General features: G+C 47.2%; 1 protein-coding gene across 1 annotated transcript in view; it reads right to left on the bottom strand.

The window, feature by feature from the left end:
- Positions 1–7218: 7218 nt before the first annotated feature.
- The window catches only part of SNX11 (sorting nexin 11), a 15396-nt gene continuing 10770 nt past the window's right edge, over positions 7219–11844 (bottom strand). The window contains exons 4-6 of the mRNA XM_023511264.1: positions 10837–10932; positions 10303–10515; positions 7219–9028 (exon numbers count right to left, since the gene is read on the bottom strand). Coding sequence (XP_023367032.1) covers positions 8752–9028; positions 10303–10515; positions 10837–10932 — 586 coding nt within the window. The 3' untranslated portion in view covers positions 7219–8751. The remainder of the gene's footprint in view (positions 9029–10302; positions 10516–10836; positions 10933–11844) is intronic.

Below are 11844 nucleotides of genomic sequence, written 5' to 3'. Positions count from 1 at the left end.
GTGATAGAGATGACTTGGCTTTCCTGGTATGAGCCTTGGCAACATCCCCGCTAATGAAGTCTTCTCCCCTGCAGGCCTGGTTTCTAGGCAAACCCTGCCAACTAGGCTTCTTTTTCCTGATGCCCAGCCTGTTCTGGTGTCTCTGGCATCAAGCCGCTTATGGGGCTGGCCGGCTGTCAGCAGCTATGTGTGTTCAGTTCCCTTATTAGGTCCCATCACAGTCTACACCCCTCTACCTGGCAAAGTGCCACTGAAAGAAGCATTTTTGTGGCACTGGGCAATTGTATGCCACTTCCTTGCCTCCTGTGACAGTTCCAAGAGGCTTCTAGTGCTGGTCCTCAAAGAGGGCATCTGGTTCCACTGCAGATGCTCACAACCTGATGGTGAGCAGCTGGACACCTTTCATCCTCCACATCTGATCGTGGAACAGAAAAACAGGTTATAGACTCGTCTCTTTTCCACATTGTCAGACACACCATGAATCATCAAAGTGGCACACCACTACCCTCATGGGCCTGCCACTAACATATTCTACCTCTGGGAAAACACCTGGTGTCTGGAAATTTGAGATGATTTCTAACATCTCTAAGTTTAGGAGGACAGAACTTTGAGCTGATTACCTCATTCTATTAATGCAGGGTTTCTCCATCTCATCATTATTAACATCTTAGGCCCGATAATTGTATGTTGTGGGGGCATTTAGTATGCTCAGCAGCATCCCTAGCCTCTTCCCACCTGGTGTCTGGAAATTTGAGATTATTTCTCAATGCCTCCAAGTTTAGGGGAACAGAATGCCAGTCGTATTCCCCCCACAAGTTCTGACAACCAAAAATCTTCCTAGGTATTGCCAAATAGCTCCTGGGGACAAAATCTCCCAAGGTTGAGAATCATTGTCTCAGAGCACTTGGGGTATGCTTAGGGCAAAACACAGAGAAACTGCCCTGCCTTTTAGAAGTTTGTGTTTTAGCCCCTGGATGGTAGGTGATAGAGATCACAGCTGAGTTGGTAAGATACAGTATTTCAATGCCATGACTCTCAGCCTTTAAAAACCAGCAGGCCAGCACACTGTCTGTCCACCCATGCTGCTGCAGAGTTGCACTACAAAAATGGTGTGTTGGAATAAGACCATACGTGCTTGCTGGTTCACAGAGCTGCATTACAATGAGTCTCTCATGTTTCGAGATCGGTTTATTATCCCTTGTTTTCCTTTTCTGTAGCAGAAATCTAAAAGGGGAGCATTGAAACTAAGTGAAATCCTATGTACCACTTCAGAGCAAGAAACAGAGTCAGAAACACAACACAGACAGCAGCTGCAGCTGAAAAGAAGCTGCGCTTGCTCCCTCCGCATTGCGCTGGGTGGGGCTGTGCGCTGCACTTTGAGTGTTGACTGCAGTCCCCAGGCAGAAGTGGGGAGACTCAAGACAGATTGCCATCTCACGGCTGTGCTTTTCCTGCTCCTTCGTGTTAGTTTAGAGTAAGTTTTCTCATACAAAATTACTCCCAGGTGTTCTGTCAAGAATCAAAAAATAAATAAAAGAAAAACATAAACAACCAAAACCACTGCCTTCTCAAGAGGACAAAACAGGATGAGGGGTCTGGTGCCACTGTTGTCTTTGCCAGCATAGGCCAGACAGAAGGGCCATTGCTGGCCCTGGTGCCAGCCAGAGTCCTGTGATGCTGCCTCCCATGGGTCCTGAATCTGAGGCACCTGGAAGGGTTATTAGCAGGATTGGAACTCATCCCTCTGCTGGGACTAGATCATAATTACAGTAATTTTCTAACAGAGCTCTGCAGTAGGACTGTTTAATCAGCATCTCACTCCCTTGTGCTCCCAGCCCTCATCACTCAAGGAGAGGAGTGGGATGGCTCTTAAAGAGACAGTGCCCGCCTTTCAGCGTTTTGAACAGATGTGCCCTAATTGGTAGAATATATCTACATCTCATAGCTTATAGCAGGCAGGCTGCATCGCCTCCAACAAACTGCCTGAGGCTCTTGCTACTCTGGGCCTTCTGCTGAAGGACCAGCTCAGGCTGCTAGTAGGCCTAGCTTCCCACGACAGCACAGCCACTAGGGGAAGTGACACACAGTACTACAGCACTTATGGAAGAAGCCGAACAAGCTGGCCCCTTCTTAACTGATGGTATGAAAGAAAAAAATGCTTGGCTGAAGGACAGGAAGGAGGGACTTGACAGCCATACATGAAAAATAATTTTGGCTGGTGGCTTCCCATAATCCAGAGATTATAAAAGCATCTTGTGCTCCTGTCCTTCCAGGGGAAAGAAACCTTAAAGGCTTTCCAGTAGTCTCTTGATTCTCACACTCTAGCTTCACCATCTCACTGCTTATCATCTTGTGCCCCTTCCACGACCATGAAAGTACCCCCTTTGCCGTTTTTTTTTTTCTCCTCCTTTGCCTGTAGATGTAGACCATATCTCTCCTGAACCAAAGGAAAATAAAATTTTCACTCTGCTTACTGAATCAGGTACTCTGTTTCCTAAGAAGTGTGGCTCTTGGCTCGGCACCTGTGGCTCAAGTGGCTAAGGCACCAGCCACATACACCTAAGGTGGCGGGTTTGAATCCAGCCCAGGCCCCTGCCAAACGACGGCTGCAACCAACAAATAGCTGGGCGTTGTGGCAGGTGCCTGTGGTCCCAGCTACTTGGGAGGCTGAGGTAGGAGACTCACTTGAGCCCAGGAGTTGGAGGTTGCTGTGAGCTGTAATGCCACGACACTCTACCCAGGGGGACAGCTTGAGGCTCTGTCTCAAAAAAAAAAAAAAAAAAAAAGAAAAGAAAAGAAAAGAAAGAAGTGTGGCTCTTGTTAACCTTTTGAGTTTAAGTTGTCTGTGTCTATTCTATCTTGAGATTTAAGGTCTCCAGCTTTCCAGCTCCAAGTCCATGGGTAGGGTGGAAATGTTTTCCCCCAACAAGTTCTCTAAGATGATCCTGGGACTGCCCCTACCACTGTTTTTTTTTTTTTTTTTTTTTTTTTTTGAGATGGAGCCTCAAGCTATCCCCCTGGGTAGAGTGCCATGGCATCACGCTCACCAACTCCTGGGCTCAAGCGAATCTTCTGCCTCAGCCTCCCAAGTAGCTGGGACTACAGGTGCCCGCCACAACGCCTGGCCATTTTTTGGTTGCAGCCATCATTGTTGTTTGGCAGGCTTGGCCTGGGGATTCGAACCCGCCACCTTAGGTGTATGTGGCTGGCGCCTTAGCCGCTTGAGCCACAGGCACCGAGCCCCTACCACTGTTTTTAAGCTAAATACACGCATGTTCTTTGTAGAGGTCTTCAAAACAGTGCTTTAGAGAGCTGGGGCAGGAAGTAGATGAGAGGTAAGAAAGGATGGAGGCTTCAAAAATGAGTTGAGGGGCAAGGTGTGGTAACCCTAGCACTCTGGGAGGCCCAGCCAGGTAGATTGCTTGAGCTTAGGAGTTTGAAACCACACTGAGCAAGAGACCTCATCTCTAAAAAAAATAGCCCAGTGTTGTGGCGGGCACCTGTAGTCCCAGCTACTCAGGAGGCTGAGACAAGAGAATTGCTTAAGCCCAAGAGTTTGAGGGTGCTGTGAGCTGTGACACCACAGCTCTCAACCCCAGGGTGACTGAGTGAGACTTGTCTCAAAAAAAAAAAGTGGGTTGAGGGCTGAGTGTGGCTTATGCCCATTATTCTCTCATTCTGGGAGGCTGAGGTGGATGGATTGAGCTCAGAAGTTCAAGACCAGCCCAAGCAAGATTAAGACCTTCTCTCTACTAAAAATAGAAAAATAAGCCAGCTGTTGTAGCAGGCGCTTGTAATCCCAGCTACTTGGGAGGCTGAGTCAAGAGGATTTCTTAGCTGGAAAGACTGAAGTTGCTGTGAGCTATGATAATGCCATGGCACTCTATTCTGGGCAACAGATTAAGACTCTGTCTCAAAAAAGAAAAAAAAAAAGGTTAAGTTGAGAAAACTCTCAGGAAAGAAAGTATAGTAAGAATAGGAAGAAGGATTCTCATCTGTAGTTCAAAGAAAGGCCTTCTGTAGAACTGACTCCCTGCTGGCAGCTCCCCTCTCAGCTTAAGGATCACAGCTCAGTGCTTGACTAAGGAAGTGCTATCTCTGGCTAGGCAAAGTGGCTCACGCCTGTGATCCTGGCACTCTGGGAGGCCAAGGTGGGTGGATTGCCTGAGCTCAGGAGCACAAGACCAGCCTGAGCAAGAGCAAGACTCTGCCTCTAAAGAAAAGCCAGGTGTGTGGCAGATGCCTGTAGTCCCAACTACTCGGGAGGCTGAGGCAAGAGAATTGCTTGAGCCCAAGAGTTTGAGGTTGCTCTGAGATATGACACCATGGCACTCTACTGAGGGTGACTCTGTCTTGAAAAAAAAAAAAAAAGGAGGCTCAGCGCCTGTGGCTCAAGCGGCTAAGGAGCCAGCCACATATACCTAAGGTGGCGGGTTCGAATCCAGCCTGGGCCCGCCAAACAACAATGACGGCTACAACCAAAAATAGCCAGGCATTGTGGCAGGCACCTGTGGTCCCAACTACTTGGGAGGCAGAGGCAGAAGACTCACTTGAGCCCAGGAGTTAGAGATTGTTATGAGCTGTGATGCCACAGCACTCTACCCAGGGGGACAGCTTGAGGCTCTGTCTCAAAAAAAAAAAAAGGAAGTGCTGTCTCACACTATAGTGGTTATCTGCTTGGCTTTAGCTGCATCCCAGCAGCTACATGTACATACATAAATCTACAAATGCTACAGCCTCTGATTTAATGCTCCAGCAGCCTATAAGGCAGGCTGGGAGCTGTTCCATTCCCATTTCTACTCCCAACTCGTCACATCCTTTGGACTTACTGTCCATCCCACCCCTACAGGGTTACTCATTCAGCAAGAGCTGAGGTGTACAATTTCACAAATACAGAGCTAACTTAATGCCCAGATTTTTTTTTTTTTTTGAGACAGAGCCTCAAGCTATTCCCCTGGGCAGAGTGCTGTGGCATCACGGCTCACAGCAACCTCCAGCTCCTAGGCTCAAGCAAGTCTCCTGCCTCCGCCTCCCAAGTAGCTGGGACCACAGGCACCCACCACAATGCCCGGCTATTTTTTGGTTGCAGCCATCATTGTTGTTTGGCGGGGGCCCGGGCTGGATTCGAACCCACTACCTTAGGTGTATATGGCTGGCGCCTTAGCCACTTGAGCCACAGGTGCCGAGCCTTAATGCCCAGGTTATTAAAAAGTCCTAACGACCTCTCAAGCAACGCTACCAGAGACAGTAGGAGGTGCCTACCTACCTATCAGTAGTGTGGATCTAAGGCCTCAATAGTCAGAAAACTAAGGACTGTGAATGAGCTCTGATTTCTGAGAATAACTCTGAAAAGCCCTGCAGGGGGACTTTTTTTTCTTGAGTATAGTCAAGAGTTTAATTTTTTTTTTTAATTTTCAATTAAAAAAAAACACTTGTCTTATAGAGCTTGGAAAGTATCTTTTACATGAATATACTCGATTGCCATCTAAAAACCAAGCTTTATCAAAAGCCACACTCAGCTCAGTTTCTTCAGCTAGAAAATGAGTAGAATACCAACCCTACCCTGCTCACTGGGCAAAGGTCAATTAAAATGATACATGTGAAACTTATTATTTTTATGTTCCCCTTCCCCTCCACCAAAACACACTTCCTTCTACCAGATAAAACCTCTAGGACCTTGGGATCAGTTATCCTGGGTAATAGGATATGACTAGACTTCAGCCATATAAGAAGCCATCAGAAGAAAGGTGAGTAAATTAGGCAACAGAATCTGAATCAAACCTAAATTCTAAACAAAATACTTTTGTTCTACAAAATAGTTCAGTGGGCGACTCCACCCAGCTAGTTATTTCATAAAGAAGTCATCCAGCCATGATGGCTAAACCTGCACACACACACAAAGGGACAGAGCAAAACATAAAAGGGGGCTATGCACGGTGGTTCACATCTGTAATCTCAGCACTCTTGAGAAGCAGAGGTAGGTAGATTGCTTGAGCTCAGGAGTTCGAGACCACCCTGAGCAAGAGCAAGACTGCATCTTTAGGCTCGGCGCCTATAGCTCAACCGGCTAAGGCGCCAGCCACGTACACCTAAGGTGGCGGGTTCGAGTCCCCAGCCTGGACCCGCCAAACAACAATGACGGCTGCAACCAAAAAATAGCCGGGCGTTGTGGTGGGCGCCTGTGGTCCCAGCTACTTGGGAGGCGGAGGCAGGAGACTCGCTTGAGCCCAGGAGTTGGAGGTTGCTGTGAGCTGTAATGCCACGGCACTCTGCCCAGGGGGACGGCTTGAGGCTCTGTCTCAAAAAAAAAAAAAAGACTGCATCTTTACTAAAAAAAAAAAAATAGAAACACTAGCTGGGTGTTGTGGCAGACACTACTTAGCTACTTAGGAGGCTGAATCAAGAGGATCACTTAGCCCAGAAGTTTGAGGTTGCTGTGACCTATGACACCATGGCACTCTATCCAGGGCAACAGAGTGAGACTCTGTCTCAAAAATAAATAAAGAGGGGCATCTGTCTGGGTGGAGAAGAAAACCAGTCTTTGCTGTTTTCATGGTAACTACAAGGCCCATGTTAACAGGAAAGCTCTTCCTTTCTTAGGACATCTCCTTCCATGGCCTATACTCAACTCAGTGCAGGACGATGGGAGATGGTCCCTGGCCTTAAATTAACCGAGGTGCTGTTGTATGCACTGCTGCTAATGGATCATTAAGAAAGCTGGGAGTCAGAAAAATCACATCCATGTCTTTGAATGGCTCCTGCTGTCCCAGCAGCCTAGCCTGCTGGCAGAAGTAGCTGCTAAACACCAACTCCAGAAAGAAAAGGAGCAAACAGAAGAAGGCCAACCCAGCTTGCTGTTTTTTTGGCTGAGTAGGGAATTGACACAGACCACCTCCGGCTCTGTCTGGAAGTTTTGAGATCAGAGAGCTTCAGGCACAGCTGGGTTCACAGCTGCACCATTTGGAGCATTGGACTTATTAATATTCATGAGCCATCCCCACCAATCGGCAAAGCGGATGCCATTAGCTTAGCATCTGTCGGGTTTTTGTAAGGGTTGTGTATGGAGTTTTTTTCCCCTTTTAAATGAACTTCTTTTGACATTTTGGATTTGCCTCTGTAGGTTTTCTATCCTCGCCTTGCTCTGCTGCCTTATATAAAGGAGAGACCCAAGGGAGGTGGGCAGGAAAGAGGAATGAATACCAGCCAGGGCTTTACATCTGCCTGTTGACAAACTTTATTTCTCTTTCAGCACCTGGCACCTCAGACAGCCTGAGAGGATGGAAGCAGCATCAGGTAAATTATACCTAACAAGGTTCATGCCCAGAACTGCGAGAAGAGTTGGATCCTGGCTCTTTGGAATACAATCCTTGCTCCAGTGGTGAACTTGAGCTGCACACACAATGCCGGAGAGCTGCAGTACAGTTCTGAACCATTATTTCCACGCTGATAAATTCATGATTTATGAAAATAACTACAACCAGCTCTCACTCCCTCCTTCTTGGCTACAGCTTGTTAGACACAAATTGCAACAGTCTTAAATACTTGCATTTTATTTCAGGCCATAGCCCCTCAACTCTGAACTAAATGCCATGACAGTCCCACAGCATAGGCTAGTAGTAAAAGAGCCCACAGATAGGGTGGAATGGTCACAGAAGGGAGGAGTGGGTGAGAGGGGAAGAACCACACACACAATCCTAAGAGCAGAGCAATGCAGAATGCCTGCAGCACTGGGCTCCTACCAGGTCTGGCTCTCAGTGGAGAGGAATAATGGCAGCAGGAGGGCAGAATGCCTCATTGTCTGAAGGAGGGCGTGTTGTTCTTCATCTCCATCCCCAGAGCCCTCTCTTCTAGGCAGAAACAAAGCCCTTGCGCCCCACTGAACTGAACATACGGCCTCCTTGCAACACAGCAGAGGGACAACACAGGCAGCTGAAGCCCTGGGGGCAGGGAGCTATTACTAAAGGAGAAGAAAAGGATTCAAAAGAAAGAAGCCCACTCTAAGCCTGCAGAAAAGATAGCCACGTCTCTGCTTTATAACTAGAAGAAACAGTGTAAGCCCCAGACAGCCTTCCCCAAAACAAAGGCCGCTGAGCTGTATCCTGTCCCTCTGGCTATGGCCAACCACCTCCCTCCAGGCTCCATTCGGCCTGGCTGAGGTCTTGGAATAGGCCAGAAACTCTAGCAGCAAAAGTCCCAGGACCAGTTCCATTTAATGGTATTAGTGGAAGAAAAAAGCAAGGAAGTAGGAGAGTAATATTCACTGCCCTGTCCATGCAAGGAGGTAGGCAAGAGGCCAGAAATAAAATGCTTCAGGGTATACAGCAAAAACAGAAGCCAGCCAAAATGTGAGTACACCTGCATAAACATTCCTGTTGGGACAATATTCAATATAGCAGGTTAGAATCTGCCACTTACAGGTCCCCAAAACCAGTCACCTGAGGAGGCGCTCCTGGGCCTGTAACCAAATATATGAAGAAACTCAGTTCCCAGGAAAGTAAATAAGGGTTTCTGTTCAAAATCAACAGCTCTTGGGCGTTATGCTTAACTAAGAAACATCTGCACAGTGTTTATTCTTCTGGAGGAGGCACGAGGGGCTGTCATGAATGACCTATGAGCAGCCAACCTGAGCAGAAGTTACTGTAAATAGCCCAGAATCCCCCTATACTGGCCCTGTGTTCAATCCCACCTAAGTTTCCTGGCCTGGTTCTTCTCTGTCTCCCTCAGAGCAAAACCCAGAGTTCAGACCAGCATTCATTTCTCCAAAACTGTTTCTAACTGACCAGGGTCCAAAGGCACAACAGCATGGTCCCTTCCTGTGGCACTCCTCACAGACGGAGGAGTGGAGGTTCCCTCATCAGGTCTTACAAAATCACAGCATGATGGTAATGAGAGGGGTGGAAGAGTAGAAGTTTCCAAGGAAGGAACCTCAGAGTCAATGACTGGAGCCCACACTTCTAAATAGTCCTTTTCTTCATTCGGTGGTGGTGATGGAGAGCTCCTCCTACCGGATCTTGGAAGAAAGCAACAACTAGGAAAAGAGTGGAAAAGTGAATAGAAGGGCATTAGCAGACAAAAAAAAATGAATAAACACAAGCAAATGGAATAAACAAAATTATTTGCTCAGGCTAGCTCACAGCAATCTCAAACTCCAAGGTCCAAGCAGTCTTCCTGCCTCAGCCTTCCAAGTAGCTGGGACTCCAGACACCGATGACAAGGCCTGACAACATTTTTCCATTTTTTTCACTAGAGACAGGGGTCTCTCTTGCTCAGGCTGGTCTCAAACTCCTGAGCTCAAGTGATCCTCCTGCCATGGCCTCCCAGAGTGCTAGGATTATAGGTGTGAGCCATTGTGCCCAGCCAACAAGCTGTTTTTATATATCCATACAAATGGAATATCCTTTGGCTATAAAAAGAGATGAAGGACCAGGTACAGTGGCTTATACTGGAATCCTAGCACTCTGGGCGGCCAAAGTGGCAGGATCTCTTGAGCTCAGAAGTTCGAGACTAACCTGAGGAAGAATGAAATCCTGTCTCTACCAAAAATAGAAAAAATTTGACTTGGCACCCATGACTTAGGGGACTGGCCACATGCACTGGGACTGGTAGGTTGTAATCTGGCCTGGGCCTGCTAAACAATAATGACAACAACAACAAAAATATGTTAGGCGGGCATCTATAGCCCTAGCTATCGGGGAAGCTGAGGCAAGAGATTCACCCAAGAGTTTGAGGTTGCTGTGAGCTGTGATGCCACAGTACTCTACTGAGGGCAACATAGTGAGACTCTGTCTCAAAATAAATAAATAAATAGAAAAAATTAGCTAGGCATGGTGGCATGTGCTTATAGTCCCAGCTACTGGGAAGGCTGAGGCAGGAGGCTGATTACTTGAGCCTAAGAGTTTGAGGTTACACTGAACTCTGACACCAGGGCACTCACCAGAGCCAGGAGACAGAGCTAGACTGTCCTAGGAAAAAAAAAAAAAGGGAAAAAGAAAAAACACTTCCCTTGGCCAGGCATGGTGACTCATGCCTGTAAACCTAGCAATCTGGGAGGCCAAAGTGGATGGATTGCTTGAGCTCAGGAGTTCAAGACCAGCCTGAGCAAGAGTGAGACCCCATCTCTACTAGAAATATCAATGGGAGCCCCACCACCCAGTGGTAGAGTAACCATATACACAGAGGACAGGGGCTTTCTGAGATCCTACCAATGCTGTGACATTACTTTCCTTAACAAATAGAGACCCCACTGGCCCAGGTTACAGCAATCCTAGCCTCTGGTATCTCAAAAAAGAGTGTTTCAGTTACCTCTTAGGCTGGTCTCCTTTGGCCAGGTGAGAAGTGTTCTGCCTCTCTTCCTGGGCCCAGCCGCAGTTTGACATAGCATAATGAAGAATGGCATCAGAAACAGTCATGGAGCTTCGGCCCTGGACACAGGCTTCTATCTCAGGCACCGAGAGCTGGCTTTGCAAGAAGAGATGCAACTGGCTGTCTGACAGGAGAACCACGCTTTGCAGGACCCTGGGACAAACATAGGTAGCACAATACAGAGAACCACCCTGAGGAGTTGCTTTCCATCCTTGTCCTTTAAAGGACTTCTGACCTGAAGGAGCACTGGAGGCATGAGGATGCAAGAAAGGAACCTACCAAAAGTAAAAAAAAAAGACACCCCACAAATGTGCGCCCAGAAGGAAAAAAATCCTTTTATCATAAGGACACTTGCACTAGACTGTTTATTGCAGCTCAATTTACAATCGCCGAAATGTAACAGCCTAATGTCCACCAACCTCTGCCCTTGTCTTTGCCCCCAGGAGCCAGTGCTAGCCTGGCATGTCCACTCACTTTTCAAGGAAGTGCTGCAGACCTTGTCGTCGCTTCTCAATGAACTCATCTGAGCTGCCAAAGAAGGTTGACTTCCCAGGAAGTTCAGGTACAGGCCTAAGGAGTCACATAATGTAACACCCAAGATATGTGTCACATTTAAGACAGTCATTCTAGCCCCTGATCAAAAAAATTCCCTGAAAAGAAGCCCAATCAATACAATTAGCTTTTAATAGGGGTGGGCTAACATTGACTAATGGGATGTAATGTGTGAGGTACTGTGCTAAGTGTTTTACAAAAATTTTACTTAATCCTCCCCAAAACCCCATGGAAGATATCAGTGTCACCATTTTAAATCAGAGGTTAAGTAAATTTCCTCACATAGCTAGTAGGCAGCAAAGTAGTATCCGAATCAAGTTTATGACTCTAAAACCCATGATGATATACTATATTATTTATAAAACCCACTCCTATCATCAATTTTTTTTTTTTTTTTTTTTTTTTGTGACACAGTCTCACTTCGTCACCCTCGGTAGAGTGCCATGGTGTCATACTTCACAGCAACCTCAAACTCTTGGGCTCAACCTATTTTCTTGCCTCAGCCTCCTAAGTAGACTACAGGCACCCTCCCCAACACCTAGCTAATTTTAGAGATAAGGTCTCCATCTGGCTCAGGCTAGTCTCAAACTGATGAGGTTGGGCAATTCACCCACCTCAGCCTCCAGGAGTTATCACTTGGGCCCAGGGGTTTAAGGCTGTAGTCCATGATAATCACACCTGTGAATAGCCTCTGAACTCCAGTCTGGACAACAAAGTGTGACCCTGTCTTTATGTCACCCTTGGTAGAGTGCCATGGCATCACAGTTCACAGAAACCTCAAACTCTTGGGCTCAACTGATTATCTTGCCTCAGCCTTCCTTGTAGCTAGAACTATAGGTGCCTGCCACAATGCCCAGCTTTTTGTTTGTTTGTTTGTTTAGCAGGCCTGGGCCGGGTTTGAACCCACTAGCTCCAGTGCATGTGGCAGGC

The sequence above is a fragment of the Otolemur garnettii genome, unplaced genomic scaffold, assembly GCF_000181295.1.
Source record: "Otolemur garnettii isolate 467f Iridium unplaced genomic scaffold, OtoGar3 scaffold00018, whole genome shotgun sequence".
NCBI classification, from domain to species: domain Eukaryota; kingdom Metazoa; phylum Chordata; class Mammalia; order Primates; family Galagidae; genus Otolemur; species Otolemur garnettii.
This window is presented reverse-complemented; position numbering and strand designations above follow the sequence as displayed.